The sequence below is a fragment of the Vulpes vulpes genome, chromosome 6, assembly GCF_048418805.1.
Source record: "Vulpes vulpes isolate BD-2025 chromosome 6, VulVul3, whole genome shotgun sequence".
Taxonomy (NCBI): Eukaryota; Metazoa; Chordata; class Mammalia; order Carnivora; family Canidae; genus Vulpes; species Vulpes vulpes.
In genome coordinates, this window is record NC_132785.1 from 50688970 (window position 1) to 50711036 (window position 22067).

Here is a 22067-nt window from a genome sequence, read left to right on the forward strand (position 1 = left end):
GAAGCCTTCTGTGATGTGTAAATGGGTTCTCTGTGTGATGGATCTTTTCCAGCATGACTCTAACATTGGAGAAGATCGAAGCATGGATAGAAGAGTGCAGGGAGATCTGATAGTATTACTTTTGTCCGTGATCAAAGAAGATTAACCAAAAAAGGGAAGGTACTTATAATAACATACCATGGGTTTGTGTACTCTTTACAGTTAGAAGAACTTCATATGATCTCTATGATGCCCATATGGAATGGACAGATTATGAAGTTATATCCCCCAGTACAGAGCAGGGAACAAAGGATCACCAAAGACAAATAACTCAATCAAGACTGGAAAATGGTGGAGCCCAGAGTAGGGGCCTCTAGAATTGTGTTGTCCAGTATGGCAGCCACCAGCCACCTGTGATTACTGAACACTTGGAATGTGGTGAGTCTAAATTAAGATGTGCTGTAAATGTAAAATACACAAAGATTTAGTACCAATAAAAATATAAATTCCTTAATAATTTTTATATTGTTGACATGCTAAAATGATAATACTGTGGCTTTGGTAGGATAGAATACATTACTAAGTTAATATCATCTGTTCCTTTTTTAGTTTTTTTTTTTTTTTGTATTTTTTTTTTTATTGGAGTTCAATTTGCCAACATATAGCATAACACCCAGTGCTCATCCTGTCAAGTGCCCCCTTCAGTGCCCGTCACCCAGTCACCCCATCCCCCTGCCCACCTCCCTTTCCACTACCCCTTGTTGCCTTGTTGGTTTCCCAGAGTTAGGTGTCTGTCATGTTCTTTCACCCTCACTGATATTTCCCACTCATTTTCTCTCCTTTCCCCTTTACTCCCTTACACTATTTATATTCCCCAAATGAATGAGACCATATAATGTTTGTCCTTCTCCAATTTCCTTTTTTAGTTTTTTAATTCAGCTCTTAGAAAATTTGAAATTACACCCGTGGCCACATTTTGTTCTAACTGGACAACAGAGTTCAGTTTAAGCAAACTGGTGAAAACTCAGACACTGGGAATGACAGGCTTTAGAGAAATGACAGCTGGACATCTAGTAGGAAATAAGGGAGCAAAAGTGCCTGAGAATCCCACTGTGAAATACTACTGACTATAACGGAGTGGCATGAATGCTACACTTCAGTTCAGAAAACTGGGTTTGAGTCTTCAGCTACCTGCTTGTATGTGAAGTTAGGCAGGTTTTAGCCTCTGTTTCCATTGTTCTTTCTCTTATTTTTATCCTTTGGAAAAATGAGAATTGAACTAGAGATCTTTAAGGTTCTGATTCACACTCTAGGACACCAAGGGGCCAGATCTTGTCTGTGTGAAGACTGTGGGGGTACACAAGCACAGCTGAGGGCCTGTCATGGTCAAGGCTGGATGTAGGGAGGTTAATCTGACACCTGAGGGTAGGCTGCATGCACTGAAATGAGACTGGAAACAGGGTTACCTGAACCCAAGTTCTCAATTAAAATACACTCTAATTACATGCATACCAGGAGGGCAAAGTGCAGTACCACCCAGACTACACCAAGTGACGTCACCAGCAGGTCGTATCGGTTTCTTCTGCTTTGCCAGAAGCCGGCGGGCGACATGGCTATGATCTTCATTGTAACCTGGGGGAAGATATTGAAGGCAGTAAATAGAGGCTGAGTGTTTAGCATATATTTAAATGTGCAAACTCGAGGCATATTTTTTAAAGGATGTAGAACCCAAATGGAAGATTTTATTACCAAGGGATAGATACATAGATAGATACAGATCTAGAGATCTAGATCTAGATTGATCTATTTAAATTCTAAAGCTGGTTTGGTTACAAATCTATATTCTCCATGCTCTTTTCTCCTTGTTTTATGACTAGTTCTGTTGGCAGGATGTTTTTCTTCCTCAAGGAAAAGACCATAGATTTTGGGAAACATCAACCAGTACAGGGTGAAATAAAAATCTGCTTGTATCTCAAAGAAGATTACGCAGGAAAATGATATTATACAGACTGTATATTAAAATAATCTTATCTGGGCTAACTCCCTCGGCCACTACATTGCAATTTGAGTTCCTGAATTACAGTAGTTTGTGTAGTTCAGTCAAAATATTTGAACTCACAAAACCAGACAGGCCAACATTCAGATACAATAATCAACAGCAGTTAGCAATTTCCGCAGTTAGAAAAAGCTGAAATAGCAAGTGAAATCTTTGTTCAAGTAAAGCACAACGGCCTAAAAAGGGAACTGTCCTATGAGCATGCCAACCCTCGCCCCTTAAAAAGGTTTCAAAAACAACAGAACACAGAGCTGAAGGTGGGTGCCATCAACGGAGGACCCTGCTCTACTGTACGATGCCCACCACAGCCCCCAGAGCCAGCTGGCTCGTTACCATACCTCTAGAACAAAGATGAAGGTGAAAACAACCGACATGGTTGCCAAAGGGACGGTCACTGGGTCCTCCACGTCCCACTGGAAGAGAAATAGCACACTGGTCTTGGTCCGCACGCATCAGGCATATCAGGACCTTCCCCTCTTTCTCTCATTAGAACATGACTATGAATTTTAAATTTTTACACTAAGGGACGTAGACTGTAAATGGATATGGCCCCTTGCGATGTTCTTGGAGGCCCCAATGAACAAACAAACTTCCCAGAGTTTTGGTGTGAAAGAAAGTACCTTGACGGACAGCAGCACCGACTGGGCCAAAACAAGCAATGCGATTGTCCTCTTAAAGAACGGATGCTGGGTGATGTCATACATCTTAGCTCTAAAACCATCATTATCTGCAAAAGAGAGGTGGAGGCAAGGGCATTTTGGACATAGGTCACATTTACTTTCTTGTCTTTCATTTCCTTTAATGCTCATTTTAAAACTCATTACTTTTTTTTCCTCCTATAGTTCCATCTATTGTGTGGTGTTTTGCAGGAATGGCTGGCTCTGAATATTTAAAACAACAGGGCATGACGCCGTCCGTATTGGAAGGAGAACCGTATCATTCAATTTCTGTCATTTTTAATACATTCCGCTCATAGGTTTAAAAGGCCAGCACAAATATATTTTATTTAAAAATTCATTTTTTCATTAGGGCTTATCCTGAGAGCACTGAAGCACAGCCTTTGGGTGGTTGATTTTAATAGCCTATGGAGAGATCTGTAGTTTGGAGCCTGTTTCTATATTAACTTATGCACAACCGCCTAGTGGTCTCCCGATTATTATTTTAATTGAAATCTTAGACTCCTGGGGAATCACGAACACTGGTGCCCAACATGAATAAAATCAGAGCATCTTTGATACCCGGGCGAGGTGGGAGATGAAGAGGCTGGGCTATCTTCAATCGGCTCTTCAGATCTTCCCATCTTCTCTGATCTACAGTCAGCAGAGCTGTCCCCTTCATAAACAAAGGAAAGCAGAAAAAGGCCTTATGTCGTCTACTCCACACCAAGGACATTGCAAATGGGGTGGTAATACCAACAGGGCTAATTTGGGGATGTAAAATAAAGATATTCTTCGAATACCATCATGGTTCGACAGACATGGTCAGACTTCTCAAATTTGGTCTTGAGAGGAGGCCCAAAAAGGGTGGCCTTCAACTGGCATCTTTGAACATGTATAATATTCGGGTTTGGAAAAAATCTAAAGAAGCTTCTCTACACAATCAAATTTTCAAAAGGGGATACCCACTCTAATAGTGGTTAGTTTGCTTTTATTTCATAGTGGGATACACTGCAACAAAATTATAGGTTGTCAACTTGCTGCTTCTGGTTAAGGGGATTGTGTCTTTTAAAAAAAAATTATTCTGATATATAATCATAAAACTATTTTCAAGTGGTATGAAATCACAGAATTTGAATCTTTAAGAATTAATGCTGTGACAAATGGCTAAATGAGATCAGATATTCTTTATTATATATATTTACAGTACTTCATTAAAATGCATATAAATATATTACATGACATTTAATTATACTGTATTATAAAGGCAGACCAGGAAAAAAAAATGCACCCACTCTTCCCTCCCATTCTTCCTTTCTTTCCACAGAGCTAATTACTGTTCTTGAAGAAGTGTGTCTTTCTCACTATGTTTTCAGACTTTTGCTGTTGGTGTATGTATCAATACATAAGAACATGTTTGTTTTGAATTAAAAGAATGTATATAAATGGTATCCAATCTGTGCTTATTTATGCAGTTTGTTTTTATCTTCTTTGAGTACTATGTTTTGCATATAACTAAAAAGTAAGCCTAATTGGTTTAACTGCTCATAGAATATCCCACTGCACAAATGTATCAGAAGTTATTTGTTTTAGGTTTATGTACTATAAAAATGCTGCAATAAGCAAACATGTACTGTCTCATCTTGAAAGCCAATCTCTAGGAGAGGAATTGCTGGAGTTAGGAATTTATACATCTTTATGTTTGCCAGATATTGTGAAGTTGCTGTCCAAAGAGGAATAACTAAGAAAATTCACTGCTAGCAATCTTCAAGTGTTTCCATGTCCTAATATTCTTGTCAATACTTGACATTATCAGACATTTTAATTTGGCCATGATGGGTGGGAAATATATCTAATTTAGTTTTAATATCAATGAGGTGAAACATTTTTTATGTGTGTGAATGAGGAGGCAACTCCTGTATCTTCCTATGTGAATTGCCTGTTCATATTCTTTGCTCATTTTTGTATTTGGATATTTACCTTTAGATGTTTTGTAGAAATTTTTGAAATATTCTGGGTATTAATCTGTCAGTTATGTGAGTTGTAAATATTTTCTTTTAGTTTGCTTTTTAAAAAAATTTTGCTTATCATTACTCTTTCAGAAGCTTTTCATTTTAATGTAATCTAACCTGTAAATTTCTTTATGGATTCTACTTTGTGGCTAAAGTCAAGAAATCCACAACTACTCCAAGATGAAACATAAATCCTACATGGTTGAACAGTGGTTTTATCATAGCTAGGTCTTTCATTCTTCTGGAATTCATTTCTGAGTATGCTGTAAGGTAGAGATCTCTGTTTAGTTTCTCATATCCAGACACTCAATGACCCCAGTGCTACTTATTTACGGTCTCATCTCTTCCACTAATTTGTTGCACTACTTCTTTTTTATATATACCTGGTCCCTCTTGAGGTTTTTGGTTCTGTTCTGTAAGTCTGACTTTCTGTCCCTGTATCATTACCCACCCTTTTGACTCACTATAGCTTGTTTATTTTCCTTCTCCACATTTTTGTTCATGCTCAACCTTGAGAGAGGTTTATTAATTTAATTTTTTTAAAGCATCTGTTTTTGTCATTCTTAAATCTTTTGTAGTATCTTTGCTTTCTATATCATTAATTTTTGTCCTTAACTTTGTTACGTTCTTCCACTTTACTTTGTTGTTCTTACTATAATTTATTGGTTTGGATATTTGACTTATTACTAATTGATTAATCTTTATACACTTAAAGTTGTAAATTTCTCTTTACTGAGTTATCTTTATCTTGTGACATTTCATATATGATTTTTATAAATGATTTATCTAAATGTCTTGTGATTTTCTACTCTGATTTATTCTGTAACTCAAATTATTTAGAATGTTGTCTTAACATCTTCAACTTATGAGGGATTTTTGTTATTTTTTATTATTAAGAGAACATGTTCTGTGCAGTATTGATTTTTTCTGCATTATCAATTTTATCAATTTTTTTGTATATTATTTTACGACCTTGTGGAGGGTACATTTTATACTTGAAAATTGTTGGGGTCAGGGTTCTTTTTATGTCAAGTAGGTCAAATGTTTTTACTGCATCAAATTTCATATTTTTTTTCTATGTGTTTCTTGGAGAAATATGTTAATATCTTTCACTATGATTTTGGACTTGCTAGCTTTTAAGAATAATTTGGTTAATTTTTGCTTCATATATCTTATGGTTCTGGAGTTCTATACTTTGCTAGTGGTTAGTTTCTTTTGCAATTATTTAATTACTCTGTTTATTCCTAATAATGGTATTTGTTTTGAATTAATTTTTCTGATATTAATATTGTGAAATCATTTTTCTTACTAACTGCAAAAATCTACTTTGGGTTCTCTGGGTGCTATATACATTCATATTATGACTTTATTATACAAAACCAATTATTTTAGAATGCTGAACTCTGAAATGATCTAAAAGAATACTAAGCATAGTGGTATCATGTGATCATTAATATTTGAAAACCTCTGAAAGTTTATTATTGTGAAACTAAGTTTATTAATCAAACTGTTACCTCATAATTGAGATTTAAAAAATATATATTAGTAGTACATACTTTGAACTTTTTAGACAGGGTTCCATCTTCTAGGGAAGACATAATTTTGCATAATTCTGAATTGTGAAAAAGTTGCCTATTGCCTATATATTTGGAAATCTACTTACATACCTTTGGGTATGACCATTAGAATGTGAGCTCCATGAGGACAGAAATCTGTATGTGTTTAGTGTTTCATTTGTGTATTTAGCTCCTTGTGTTCCCAGGGTCAAGAGCAGTGTCTGGCACCAGTAAGTGCTCAAAGAAATCTGTTGAATGACTGAATGATAAAAGAAATAAATGCTGTTATACAGCAGCTCATGTGCTACCATCTGAAAAACTTATGGAAAAAAAACCCAAAACCTCTTCTAAATGGATCTCAAATTTGGATCTCTAAATAATCAAGCTTTTAATGTTTGATAACATGATTTCTTGTACTTTTCCTCTTTCTCTAAGCATCCACTTGAGCTTATGTCCACGTTCCCCTTACTCAGGCCAAGACGGTTCTTTCTTCCCTCAGAACATAAATACAAGCAGTACTATGAGTAGACCTTCTGCCACGCTGTTTACTTCAGCCATTCCTCTAAGAGCTGTGATTGATTATACATTTACCTTTAGTTGTTGAACATTTTATGTTGTTCATTTAAGTCACTGATTTGATCTTCCTGAAATTGGGTGTTTGCTCAGAGGGCCTAGCATAGTGTTGTATTTTTAATTATTTATTTTTTAAGATTTTATTTATTCATTTGAGACAGAGAGATAGAGAGAGTGAGAAAGAGAGAGAGAGCGTGAGTGCAGGGGGAGAGGGAGAGGGAAAGGGAGAAGCAGACTCCCCGCTGAGCCAGGAGCCCTATGTGGAGCTCAATCTCAGGACACTGAGATCCTGATCTGAGCCAAAAGCAGATGCTCAACCAACCAAGCCACCCAGGCACTCCCTAGCATGGTGTTCTGAGTGAGCAGAGCCTAAGCTCTCTGTTAACTGACTGATTAGCTTCTGCTCTTGCTCAGGAACTTCCAGTGTCTGCTCCATGGTGAGGCTCAAAGGCATCTATAGAGACCCATCTTCCTCCTTCTGCTTGGTATTAAATTGAACACACTATAGAGCTTAGAGACACTCATTTATGAATGTATTCTATAGTAAAATAGGGGGCTGGGCAATATGATCTCACTATCCTTCTTTTTTACTCTCAAATCCTATTTCTGTGGGTTGGAGTAGTGTTGGGGCCCAAAGGGGGGATTTTTAAATCACACCCTTTGAAAGCCCAGATGAAGTGACATCCTCATTAGGTACACATCAAAGGTGGCAACTGATTGAGTAGCTGGAACCACACATGGGGAGCCTGGTGGGGTGGGGGGCAGGAATGATACAGTCACATGCGCAGCCACCCTAGCCAGCAGGCTCTGACGTGCATGTGTGTGATTTGGTCCCAGCCCTGAACACAGAAGCAGCACATCTAGCTTTAATTCAATGCAGAACAACGATGGACATTTTTATACTCTTGAACTGAAAGACTCTCAGACTGCAGAGGAGGCACCACTTCTGAATTCTGGCCCTGGTTTGTTACACTTTAAAAGCCCCAGACAGGGGGCTGTGCCTGGGTGGCTCAGTCTGTTCAGCATCTGCCTCAGGTCATGATCTCAGGTCATGACCTTAGGCTCCTGGGATTGAGTCCAGCATTGGGCTCCATGCTCAGTGGGAAGCCTACCTCTTCCTCTGCCTCTCCCCACTGCTTCTGCTCTCTTGCTCATGTGCGCTCTCTCTTTCTCAAATAAACAAACAAATACATAAATAAAACCTCTTTTTTAAAAAAGCCCCAGACAAGTTATGTCACCTCTGTAAGCTGTTTTTTCTTTCACTGTGCATTTCAGAATCATGAGATGTGAAAGTAGCATATATGAAACTTAGTGCACCCAAGTGCTCAAAAGCTGTATGCATCTCCATTATTAGGATTCCAGAACACTGACCCTTACATAACAGAAGGCATATCAGCCATGTCCAGAAGAATGACATAGAATATTCTCCCCCAAGCTCACTTTTTGACAGGAAACTAGGCTTGGCTGGAACATAGTTCGTACTATGTGAGTTCTTATACTAATCATTAGAGCTGTCATGATCTTAGCATGCTGCCTGAGTTCATAAAATATGTAAAGTTTTTACATGAAGTTAGAAAACCTTCTTTTTATTCAGTGAATTAGGATTGAAAATTTTCTACTGCACCTCCAACCTCATCAAAATTCTGAGTTCACCTCTGGAGTTACAAAGAAGCATCCAATTTACATTGTGTGCAAGTAATATTACCTACAATCAGCACATCCCTTAGTTCAGCCATTGTATTTTCATAACTTGCTGCACCTCCTCTCTGTTTGAACAATAGGAGATGTGCTTTTCAGTTGTCAGAGAATTAATGACACCATTACCAAGAGGGGAAATTTAGCAAGAGAACTGTGCTCTTAAATAATGTGCTGGGAAGGCAGTGATAAGATCGCTTATAAAATAGTTATAGAGATTATTTACACCAGTCACATTATGGTTTAATGTGACTTCATGCCGTGGGAGAGAAAGAGAGCTCAAAGCAAGTGGCTGGAACAGAATAAACCCTGTGGTATTCAAACCAAGAAAGCTTACCTTGTTTTCATTGAAATTAGCAATAACTACTCCAACAAAAAGGGTCAGTCCAATCATGCAACCCAGGAATACAAAAACATGAATATAGATCCCATGCATCTGTATAAATGAAAAATATGGTTATTCATCAAAGCAAAGGAAAGCAGCTGTTGAAGCATTCAGAGGATTCTATGTGCTTGCTTACCGGCCCCACACGATGAATGATAACATCCCTCACTTCCACCCAGCCTTTCAGGGACAGCACTTCAAACAATGCCAGCATAGCATTTCCCACATTGTCAAAATTAAAATTCCTAGGATTTGCCCTGCAAGTCAGAAAGAGGAATGCTCTGTGAAATTCGGAGCAGAAACACCCTAGGGCAAATATCTGTAGATCTGTAACTCTTTCCCCTCTTGGGTGGGAGGTATGTTTACCACTTGGATGGTGGGCTAGATGGCATTTGTTTGCTCAATCATAAAAATGCATGAATATCTTATAATTTTTTAAAATGTAATTAATTATTAGGTAATAATGGGGTATTCTTAGCAGAAGACAACAATAGGCAACACAACTTCTAGCTCTGGATGTCCTGGCTCGTCCTGATTATAGTGAGGGTTGGAAACCACTTCCTAGTTATAAACTGTATGGGAACTTCTCACAAAAGGGTGCTGGAGTGTGGGTGTGAATTTTTCTTTTTTTAAGATTTATTTAGTTATTTTAGGGAAGGGGGAGGGACAGAGGGAGAGAGAGACTCTCCAGCAGACTCCCCGCTGAGCATGGAGCCTGACATGGGGCTTGAACACACAACCCTGAGATCACAACCTGAACTGAAACCAAGAATCCAAGGCTCAACTGACTGAGCCTCCCAGGCGCCCCTGGGTGTGACTTTTGTAATAGTTTTATAATCGAAAACTCTTCTAAAGGTGTAAATTAAAATTCCTGATGTTAATATAGAAAGCGTAAAGAGTAGAATCTGGCCGCTTTCCTTAATTCTGTGACATCATGGGATTATCACATTATAAAGTAATGATGCATTTAGAGGTCACTGAGTGGCAAGAAATGTTTGCTTATAGCCTAGATGTTTCCAGAACATTCTCTCCCAGTGGGATTTTTTTCTTTCATTACCTCTGGGTGTTCTCAATAGAGACTTCTTGTAGAACCCAACATTGCAATATGCTGTCTACACCCACAGTTGATTCATGATTTCTAAAACACTTTGGCTTCACTGTTAATTTTTTTTGGAGGGGGATGTCTCATTTCGTGTTTTTCTGACGTATTTTTACCTTTTTCTTCCCACAAACAAAAGTGATCTTCTCTACCATATTATATTCCCTTAGTCATTATGGGTCTTAGCTAAAATTTTTGTTGTAAGTAGAAAGATTTCTGAGTTTTTCTCTTTTTCCTCTCACTAGACTATTGAAAATAATTACAAGATCTAGACAACTATGCACTGGAAAGTCATGACTATCCCTGTATTTCTGGAATTTGATGGAGAACTGGCCCTGGGACTACTATAAAGAGTAGGCCTACAGAAGCATAGCCACATTATATTTTGATCATTTTTTCCTGCTAGCTCATTTATCAAAATTTAACCTTCACAAAAGGCAACGCTCTGGGGAAATCTGGGTTAGTATTTTTCTACCACCTTATATATATATTTTTAAAATCATAGAAATAATCATTCAATGCACCTTTATAAGTTTTCTTTTTTAAATACTAAATAAATGAGGACCTAATAAGAAACCATATAACTAAACGAACTTCCTCCTAAAGGTTTCAGGCTGATTGGTAGAAACGTTTTCCATAGAGTGCAAAAGCCCCACTCAGAAATTCCTATTTTGGGATTCTGATTTATATTTTTTAAGTATGAAAGTACAAGAATATTCTTTTGGATATTTCCCACATCCTTTCCTTTGGGGGTTTCCATTAAATTTAATATATTTTACAGCAGACAGAAGCTGTAAGAATTCTGCAGATGCCACAGTTTTCTCAAATAAGGGTTTTTTTTTTTTTAAGCCAAGCGAGCAAGCTCTCAGATCTGATGTTGAACTTTCTTACCCATCCCTTTCTTTATGTAAAAGTGCTTTTTTAGCTGAATTTGCAGCAACCCGAAGTACTTTCATATTCCACATCCTTTAGAAGTTAGAATATGTTAAAAATACACTTTTAGGTTAAACCAAGAAAAATAAAATTGAGGAATACAGAGACTTAAATAGTTGGAAGAGCACATCACATTAAAAAAATAGGCATCAGTTTTAATCATCTACGATGTTTGTTTATGCCTTGTTAATGTTACTAAAATTGTAAAGTTTTAAGCTTAGGCATAACCATAGACGACTTCAGTAAATCCCAACACAGTCCATTGTTGTCAGCTTTCCTGTTGCCCTTCCTTGATCTGTAAGTCTGTTTAAATATAATCTTTTCTGGTTAATTTAAAAAATATTATAATCTTGTCCATCCAATTCAGAATACTAAAACATGGGTTCTAACCTCACAATTTCATTAATCTTCTATCTTCCAGTAAAAGTGGTCCAAGGTCCCAAGGTCATGATAAGGAGGGTTGCTCCTCCTCTGGGAAGAGCTGGAGCTCCAGAAAGGGAGGAGCTCAGGCTATGCCCTTGGATGGAGGCACTCTCCACATGGTCCTCCAAGACCCTGGGTCATGTTTCTGTTAGACTTAAAAAAGTAAGGAAGAGGCGCCTGGGTGGTGCCCTGTTGGTTAAGCATCTGTCTCTTCATTTTGGCTCAGGTCATGATCTCAGGGTCCTGAGATCAAGCCCCCCACATTGGGCTCCTCGCTCAGCAGGGGATCTGCTTGTCTCTCTCTCCCTCTTTCTTCCCCCTGCTCTCGTGCTTTCTCTCTCTCTCTCTTAAATGAAGGGGTAAATCTTCTAAAAAACAAAACCAAAACCCAAAAAACAGAAGTAAGATAGATTTATGTTCTTTTCCATAAAGAGTATACTCAAATTGTTTGAACTATAGATTACAAAAATCTCATCTCCTTCTGCCAGAATTTATTATAGTATAACTTAAAATTATCTAGGGGTAAACTCCAGGAAAGCTTCTGGTGAGGTTAGGGGCTTATTTATGTAGCATCAAAGCCTTTATCATATTATATTACATTATCTGTAATATTAATGTCTGTTCTCCAATATACTTCAAGCTCCTAGGGTTTGGGGGTCATAGCTTGTCCCCAGTGACAGCGTAATGTCTGAAGATCAGTAAGCACTCAATAAATATATTTGTTGAAACTGAGTGCCTTTTTAAAAAAAATATTTCTCTCATCATTCTATGTCCTAGGCCTCTGCTTAAACAAAACACAATATTTATTATATATATATTTTATACTTTTTACCACGGTAATTTTTATCTCATCAAGTCTGAGTGATTCAGAAGAAAATGAATGTATTTATCTGAACAGAAATATAGAAGCCTGTCTCCTGAATTAGGTGGTGCATATTTATGTCTTTCCTAATTATAATTATCAAAGTATTCTCCAATGCCAGTTCCCTAGCTATAAGTTATTTTCTTAATCATAAATTTGCCAATATAAAATTATAACATTTTGGCTGCTGTTGATGAGCTTACTAAAGAAGGAAAATGTGAAAATTATCATGGTTATAGTCGACATTCATTTGACAGAAGATTTTTATTTTCCCAAAACCAACCCAAGTCACAATATTCTGAACAAATGGACAAGCCCTATTGTAATGGCGTTCAAGTGACGCCCCTCTATCAGCTTATGCTTTTAAAGTGCCGTCAAACTTGAAACCCTTAATAATAACTTACATGAAACAGTGCATTTCAGTTCATTTGAATTTTTAAAATCACAGGTAGCTGGTTTTATGAAACAGGCTGAATGCCAGGGATATGGTTGGAAACAGGTTTACTTTTCTCCCAACACTGCCTTCCAGTGGGTCCTAGCTCCTTTCCTGACATCTTGGAGATTCCAAAGCCTCTTGGTCACTTTCAGTTCTATTAGATGAGTTTCATTCTAAAAAGTCCACTCTGTTCTACATTAGACCTTTGTTCTCATAACCTGTACAAGAACCCCATCCTTAGCCACTCAGCCCAATCTGAGACAAGGAGGGAAGAGTGCTGGCCACTCTGTTCCCTCCTCCCCTTCAGGCCACCATCTGATTCTTACAAGATGGGGATGTGATGCAACTGGACTTAGAAATGGAGTTCAAGTCCAGGTATCTTACATTGGTGAAAGCTGGCCACTGCTGCTCTGATCACAAAAGCTATTCTTTTCATGGAGTACATTGTCTGCCATGTTCTTAGCTTCTGTAAACTTGATAATTTAACATCTGTCCTACAAGCATACGGTGGACACACTTTGTTCTGGACAACTTGATAAAATGCCTTTGGCCTCCTACCTTCCTATCACCCTCCCACCTCCTTGGGAAGTGTTTTTAGGGCTTGCTTTTCAAACACAGACCAATCAACCCAGAGTCCACAGCCCCAACTACCTCTTTTTTTTTTTTTAAGATTTTTAAAAGATTTATTCATGAAAGACAGAGAGAGGCAGAGACGCAGGCAGAGAGAGAAACAGGCTCCCTGCAGGGAGCCCGATGTGGGACTCAATCCCAGGACTCCAGGATCAAGCCTTGGGCAGAAGTCAGGGCTAACCTGCTGAGCCACCCAGGGATCCCCCCCCCGACTACCTCTTTTATCAGGTTTCCACACTCTAGCCCATCATCCACCTGCCCTAATCACCAGTTACCAGACCACTGGGGACAGCTCCTGTGTCCCAGAGCCCACTGAAGTTACTCAACAAGCCAATACTAAACTTGGTTGCCTGGACTCATCAATCCCAACTCAGGGAAACCACAATAAAGGCTCTTGCCCACAGTAACTGGTGACTAACTGGTGCTTCCTTCTGTGGCCTCCCCATTCTCTTGGGAATGATGAGTAACAAACTAGCTCTTCAATGGTAATTGTCTCAATCCGTTGGCTTTAGTATACCTGAAATTTTCTATTAATACACTATATTTTGAAACATCCCTCAGCATGAGGGTGCCTCATTGTGTCATTCCTGCTAAGGATAGTCTTTGGCTGATTCCTCAGTTCTCATTCCTGGAAACAACCCCATAGCCCCTCCAGTAGGAGCACCCTCTCCCCAGCCATAGCCCTTTGCAGCAGAGTTCCATCAAGATGGCTCAGAACAGGTGGCCCTAGGCAGTGATGACTTGGAGCTTCCATGAACACCCAATAACTCTGCCCTGCCAGATGGTGAAGAGCCTTTTGCCTACATGAGCATCTCTTCTTGCCTTGCCAGCCTCTGACAGTCCCTGTGGGGGACCTCACTTGGCTGGGAAGACAAGCACCCCTGATCTCCTCCCATAGTGAAGGGAGAGATGCCACAGCACTGCCTACTGAATTCATTTACTTCTATGACCCTGTCTTTGAGAATAGTGTTTCTTTTACAAGAGCTGGGTGATGGGGGTGGATAACCTTTTAGTCAATGCTGCTGGGACTGGGATATTGCTCTCTTCTGAATATAATCAAATTTATCTCCTAGTGACCTTAGCTTTGAGGCTTTTTTTTTTTTTTTCATTTTAGCTTTGAGGCTTTTGCCAAAATTCCAAAACAGTAGGAAAAAAAAATCTCATTTGATGTCTTGATATGAATAAATTATTTAAGGTGTAATAATGCATTTTCACCTCACAAAAATAAACTTTACATGCTTTAATATTTTATTTTAATGTAAATTAGATTGCTTTTCTAGTTTAGCACTAAAGATTTCTCCATGTGTTATGTACTTCCTTCTCCAGCTCAAGTCACACATCCAAATTCATCTTTTTTTCTCATAATTCTTTGGTATTAAAAAATTAAAACCCAGTAAAAATTGTACTGAATTGTTTATAAAAGTGAATTTCACTTTAGAGAAATGCCAAAGCTAGTAACAATGAGTCCTAAGGGTACAACTGGGTGAAATGCAATTTCTTTTAAAGAGTTTTGACATTTAATAGAGCACACCAATTGTGACAAGAGCAGAGTCATTGCCATAGTTCACTTGTTATTCTAAGAGGTAAAATGAAATAAAAAGAAAACAGATGACTATTTAAAAGGATGAACGAAGTTAATAGGACACTCAGTTCATCAATGAAGCCTACTGAGAGATTTCATTCATGGTCATTAATAAAATGGATGAGAAAGAAGGTACTAGACACTTCTAGCTTTGAGGTAAATGCTTTGAAAACTCATTTTCAAGAAAAATGAATTTTAAAGGGAAAGTTAGATATTATCATTTGTGTTACTGATTATTCCTTTCCAGTGTTTCAATAATGGAAATCCTTCAATGTAAATGAGTTTTAAAATTGAAACAGCTTTATGATTTGGGCTCCTCTACAACTGTTTTGAGGATATCAGATTCTCCCTTAAATATAGAAACTCAGGACGAGTTTAGTTTTAATTTGATAGAAAATCTTTGTCTTTTAAGCCTCACTAATTTTTAATGCCATGTGAATCGAGATACATACTTCAAAGTATTAGAAAAATACTGGGGTGATAATCCATTAGTTTCATGAAGCAACACGGGACTCAGTGTACCACTTGCTTGCTCATTTACTGTATTTTTGCATCCTGTGGTAATTCAGTGCTTTGCCTTGTATTACTTAAAATAATCTTGGCACCTCTAGCAAAATTACTTTTCATGCCATATTATATTGATTTAAAACCTTATACTGACAAATATAGCGTTCTTCAGGATCTTTTTCTGATATGCTTACCAAACACGGGGCACCCAAAATCCAGGCTTTTTCTCTCCAGGTCTTAATTTTAAATTTAAGTTCTTGGACACACTTACATTAATTCTGAATATGCCGTTACAATCTTCCTAAAATAGGAAAAAAAAATACAAGGAGGGGGAAGCCTGGTCAGACAGTGAACTCCTAAAAGATAAAAGATAAACACTTTTAACCTAGGATAGCAAAGATTTTTATGTGACAACAGTGATGTAGATAGCTACCCAGCAAACAGGGACAAGAAGTGCAGAGATGAGTAGTGAAAGTTCACACTGGGAACATTTGCAAGTAGGCAGAGGATCCAAAGAACCATTCCTCCCAGGAAGACAAACAAATGGCCGATGATGAGCACATAAAAGATGCTCAGCATCATTAGTCAGCCAAGAAATGCAAAGCAAACCCATGATGGGATACCACATTCCATCCACTAAGAAGGCAATATACAAAAAGTTAAATAATGAGCTTTGGCAAGGATGTGCATAAATTGGAATCCCTTTTCTACCCTTAACCCCCTTGACATCCCCATTCCTCTCATGCTGCTGGTGGGATGGTGCAGTCACTTTGGAAAATAGTATGACAGGTCTTCAAATGATTAAATAAAGCATTTCCAGAGGACCCAGCAGTTCCACCCCTAAGGATTTTACTCAAGAGAAATGAACACAGATATCTACATGGAAACCTGTTCATGAGTGTTTATGCCATTATCATTGTAAATGGCATTAATCATAATGGTCAAAAGATGGAAACAATTCAAGTGCCCATCAATGGACAAATACCTAAATAAAATGTGGTGCAGCCAAGCAATGGGATATTATTCAGCTCTGACACTTGCTACAACATGGGTGAACCTTGAAATCACTGTGCTAAATGAAAGAAGCCAGCCAGTAATGACCACATGTTATATGATTCCATTCATATAAAAGTTCAATAGGGTCTACAGAAGGTAGATTCGTGGTTGTTTGGGGGTGGGGGTGCAAGGGGGATAAGGGTAGAGGGGACAAGTTTAAAAGACAGTGTTTCTTTTTGAGGTGATAAAAATATTCTAAGACTGACTATTATACAACTCTGAATACACTAAAAACTACTGAATTGCATACTTCCAGTGGGTGAATTGTGTAGTAGGTGAATTCTATCTCCAATAACATTGTTTTAAAAATATTTTAAAACAGGAGTAAGAAGTTTTTCACTCATTTTCTGTCTTTATTCTCCTTTTTGTCTTATCTTTTTTTTTTTTTTGTATCTTTGTCTGTCCGTGATTGTTGTATTTTGAACCTAAACACCTTTCCTGGGTATAATATGTACATACTTGGATATTTCAACAGAACTTCAAATTTTAGCCTGGTTAAAATCACCTTCAACCTTTAACCTTGTTTCCTCCCACCTTTTCCATTGCTGTCCATGAACCAGTACTTTGTCAACTCCGGCATAAAGATCTCAGAGTTGTCTGTGGCTTTCCCCTATCCTGCTTGGGTCTCCTCTCCATTCTTATTTTCACAGGTTTTGTTAATGCCAACATCATTTCTGTTTGGATTACCAATACAATCCATTAAAACAAAAGCCTTCTTACACAAATAATAACCCTTTAACGTAAAAGGCATAGACAAACTTACCCAAAGACAACACAGTTGTCTTACCAAAGACAAACACAGTTAACATTTTGGTGAATATCCTTCCAGTCTTTTTTCTATACATATATGGAATGGTACAGTTTTTACTCTTCCAAAGGCCACTTTTGCAGTTAAAATATATTGCAGTTATCGTCTCATAGTAACTTTACACGTTCATCTACGACATTATTCCTATTGATTGTGTTGTGGTGGGTCAAATAGAGGCCCCATGATATACTTGGCCTTATGGCCTCTCCCAGCTTGTCTTTCTGAGCCCGGCAGGAGCCCACCTTCGATTGGGTGAGGCATCCTGGCATCCTGGTTAAAAGCATGGACAATAAAGCCAGGCTGCCTAGACATGAATCGTAGCTTCCCACTTATTTTGGGGTAACCTTGGATAAGTTATTTAACCTTTGTACCTCTATCTTTAGCGTGGTCTGGGTATGAGTAGATAGTATAAAATCACAATGTGCTTAGGTCATTATTAATATACTGAGTTCTGTAAGATTCCTTCTGGGCTTCATCTTGAAATGTTCTCATCTTCCTGGCCTCTATTCAGTATGAATGCAAAATAACTCCTCTTTCCTTACTAGAGCTTGTGGATTAATGCACCAGCTCTTTATCACCTCCCTTGTTAGCTGATCGGTACACATGACCTTTATACTATGTTCCTTATTCTGTCTTCTGAGGTTTATGGAAGTTCCCCAACCTCAGGCAATGCAGGTGCTGCCCAACCTAGTATGTCCCTTCTGCTCTGCCACTTCCTAAAATCCTCACTATTAACATAACTGATAATGTGTTTGACTGGATAAAGGTGTTATCTGTATTTTATAACCATCAGGGAACAAATAATTTTTATAATCAATAGCCCTAAAAATGTAGAAATTTTCATGCCAATGAAAAATCAATATTCAAGAGCCATATTTGCTGGAAATAGAAATATGTATTATAGTTAAGCTCTATTAGACCTTTTGGGTACATGCGTTTTAATGGACTTAAGGTGTTATTTTATTTGGATGAAAGAGGAAATGTTTTTGCTGTTTGTACATAAGCAGTGCTTGCCTCACTTCATTAATCTACATGTAACATGAGGAAGAATCCTAAGAGAAAGGGCACTGGATAGTGTAGCAGTGGTGGCTAATTGTGACTACACTTTCCCCGTTTTTCTGCAGGATACATCACTGAGCTACCTATTGCATTCTCCCATCTGGCCTTTGGAGGCCAAGCTCTTTCCGGTGAAATTGGCTGAAGTGAGGGTGCTCCTTCTAGGCTCAGCCCGTAACCCTCAAAACACAGGTGGTTCTGTGCTCTTATCTGCCAGCTAAATGGAGAAGACTTTGAAGACATCAAAGGGTAGACAAAGGAGGAAGACAAAAGGAATTTTGAGTCTCCTAGAGGTCATTTGGAGGAGAACTGTTCACCTTGTCCAAGATGCAATGTGCTCATTTCATTATGTTCAGCTACCAAAACACTGGGCTTGTCCAAGAGCTGGCCTCCTCTTACTAACATTGCCTGAAGAAAGATAAGGTAAAGGACAGTGGCAGAAGTAGTCAAGCTTGGGTCTTTGTTAGCTCTCTTAGTGGGGAAGATTCGAGACTTGCCCATGTAGAGAACTGCTGAAGTGGAAAAGCAATGAACAGTGCTATGACAGTCAAACTTTGTCTCTTGTCCTTTCTGGGTAGTGGTGGTGGTGGTTGCTGATAAAATGTAGAAAAATGTAGAAATTTTCATGCCAATGAAAAATCAATATTCAAGAGCCATATTTGCTGGAAATAGAAATATGTATTATAGTTAAGCTCTATTAGACCTCTGAGTCTCCTGTGACAACAGAGGCAGGATTAAGTTAGGGGAGGCCCAAAGGGAGAGTGTCTGAGGCTCACAGCTACAAGCATCTGGAATTTCAGGTGGCTCTGCCAGAGGTGTCAACAGAGGTTCACACTGGAACAGTAGGAGAGAGCAGAATAACCTGTGCTAGCCAGAAGATACACATTGCCTGCCTTAAGCCAAAGGAATTGGTGGGAAGAGAATTCTTAGTTTTGTGAAGGGTTTCTCAAAGTAGTCTCACCATGTGCTGACCAGGGAGGAGAGAGGTGGTGAACTACTCCAGTTTTAATCCCAAAACACAGAAAGCAGTATCTTACCCTTCTAATAATGTTGGGATCGTTGCACTTTGCCAGTTTTCCCGCAAAAAGCTGAACTCCAAAGCTTGCAAATACAAGCATTAATGTCAACAAAAGAATGGAGACCTGGAAAAAATTGATGAGCCATCACATGTCTTGGTAAGAAATTCTACAGTAGGCTTGATTTGAACAGTGACAGGGACATGACTTTTCAGATAACATGGTATGAAATCTGTGTTCTTTTCATGATATCATCTTTTTCACCACAGGTCATTCAATTTAGCCTTGCTGGGATGTTAAGAGAAGAGAATTAACAACTGGCTTTGAATATTTAAGAATAGAAACATATGACTTTCATGTAAGAAAATGGGTTAAGGTGTTTTTAATATGACTTGGGTTTTTCTGGTTTTGAAATCGACACGTTAATGGAACAAAAGAAATATGTTTGAATAATTATATTTTCCCCATTGTCTCCAAATGGATTCCTATCTATATCAGCAGAGCATAAATGGTTTTGGTTTCTTGTGAGCAATGAGGGCAAACCAAAGTGCTGCACACAGAGGAGGTGAGATCATTTGGTCCTAAAAAGCAAGTCTGTGAATTGACTGGTGCTCCCTCTGCTGGACGGTGCCTTGGTCTCAGCAGAGAAAAATGGCAAAGGGTAAAAAACACTGACCCAAACCACTGGTCTGTGCTGGTTGAATAATCTAAATGTCTGCCTTAAATATACCAAAACCACAGAAACACCATCAGGAGAAAGGCACAAATAGATTTCTCTGCTAAATTCTATCAGGGCTCCAAGATGCATATACATTAGCTGTCAGGTGATACCCTTTTTCCCTTCAGTTCCAGCTGTGTGAAAAGCCACCGTGTTATGGCTTTAGCACAAAGAAAATACGGGATTTCAAATACATCTTTAGAAAAATATTAGCAACTCTGTGCCTATAGAAACATCACAACCTGTCTTTTAAAATACCCTTGAATCAACAGCAACTACTGCTGTTCTTTCCCCATAGGTATGTTTCTAGAAAGCAAGATATAAAATAAGCTTATGTAAATTAATTCGTGTTTTCCATGCATGAGCAGAACTCATCAATAATAAAAAGAATCCTTTGATCACTCCTTTGTAAGGCACAGATCCTTCTGTAATGATTGTGAGCAATGAGCTTCCTACTCATCGTTTTTCTGCAACCCTGGTCTTGGAAGACCCTAAATCAGCATCGTCTAACTATAAAGAATGTTTTTGCCCCATTTCCAAGTATTCATTACTGTATCCCGAGGCTACTTAAAGTGGGCTTTACCTGTATGTTAGTTTTTTTTTTAAGTTATTTTATGTTAACGCTCCAAAGATCAGAGACAAGGTCTATGCTGTAAGAAACTGAGGACATACAAAATGAAATAATGAGTCCAAATGTGTTAACTGCTAATATTTGTGAAGTATTGCAAAGTACTGTGAAGTATTGTGAAGTATCGTGAAGGTGTTGCTGAACCTTATCTTTGATTTCTAGATAAGGAAACTAAAACCCAGAATAAAAATTAGGGTCATGAGTTAGGAATGGAAGTGTTAGCAAATATGACCTCTTGGGCTCTTCCTTTCATCTTACTTTTACTAAAAATGTTCAGTTGAATTAGATATTCTGACAAGTCAGGGCATCCATCGGTAAAAGTTTCAAAATGTGTGTTGTGTTTTCTTAGCATCTTTATAGTCCTCTGGCAATAAATAAGATTGGAGACTTACCCTTGGTAATCAAGACTCCCTGTACCCCCTTGTTAGCTTCATCACAGAGTAGGGCTGTATGAACCAGAAGCAGAGGGTAAGTGTAACATACCAAGAAAATTTCCTTGAAGCCACTGAAAAGTTCTCGAACAACTTTCCTCATCTGGGGCACCAGTTTGAATATTCGCAGAGGTCTCAGGCACCGCAGAACCATTAAAAGCTGAGCTCCAGATTCAGCAGGCACATTTTGAGGCATCCAACAAAGAAATATCAAGCTTACCTAGCAAGTGAAAAAAAAATCTCTAGAATTTATATAATTTATCCTTCACTATCCACACTTGTCTAAGAGCCAACTGCAGACAACTTTCCTTGAGAGATTCCAAATGGTCTATAGAACTAGGATTCATAAGCTATATATGCAATCTCTTAACTCTGAACCCAATCTAGACCTGCCAGGGGTGCCAAAGGAAAAGTTGTCAGCTGTTTGCAGAAATGAAGTGGGAGTGCCCCCATCATGTGTATGTGTACCCCAGTGCATTCTCCTCCTTATTTTAACTTATACGCTGGAGGCTCAGATTGAAATTCCTTTGATCAAGGATGCTCACCCTCATGCTTGACCTGATTCTCACTATTTTATTGACGATTTAAAGATACTACATGTTAACGGTCACAATTCTCCTTCTTATGTTGGAAAAGACATTGATTTTATGCCTTCTTGGACATATAGAAAAAATGAAATTTCTTCAAGTCCCTTCCTATAGTTTCCCAATTTAGTTTAACTGAACAGTTGAATGGTCACCTTGTCTAGCCAGGTTATTTTGTATATTGGAATTGAAAGACAGGTCAACCACTCTCATGTTAGTTTGGTTGTAGCAATGAGGAGCTCATCAATCAATTATAATGTAGGTTTTGTTTTTGTTTTTTAGTATGGGAGCCACAGGATTGTGAGGTGTGAATGAGATTTCTATCTTAGGCCTTATTAATATATGTCTTACGTGGATAGGAATGTGGTTGATGTATGTGAAGCATA

General features: G+C 38.2%; 1 protein-coding gene across 7 annotated transcripts in view; it reads right to left on the bottom strand.

Moving 5' to 3' along the window:
• NALCN (sodium leak channel, non-selective) overlaps nt 1-22067 on the bottom strand; it is a 312076-nt gene that overhangs the window by 18033 nt on the left and 271976 nt on the right. For all 7 annotated transcript variants that reach the window (XM_072760965.1, XM_072760968.1, XM_072760967.1 and 4 more), the window contains 9 exons: nt 21150-21317; nt 19342-19446; nt 15579-15685; nt 9049-9169; nt 8865-8963; nt 3274-3367; nt 2656-2762; nt 2374-2448; nt 1492-1611 (listed from right to left, as the gene is read on the bottom strand). In XM_072760965.1, coding sequence (XP_072617066.1) covers nt 1492-1611; nt 2374-2448; nt 2656-2762; nt 3274-3367; nt 8865-8963; nt 9049-9169; nt 15579-15685; nt 19342-19446; nt 21150-21317 — 996 coding nt within the window. The remainder of the gene's footprint in view (nt 1-1491; nt 1612-2373; nt 2449-2655; nt 2763-3273; nt 3368-8864; nt 8964-9048; nt 9170-15578; nt 15686-19341; nt 19447-21149; nt 21318-22067) is intronic.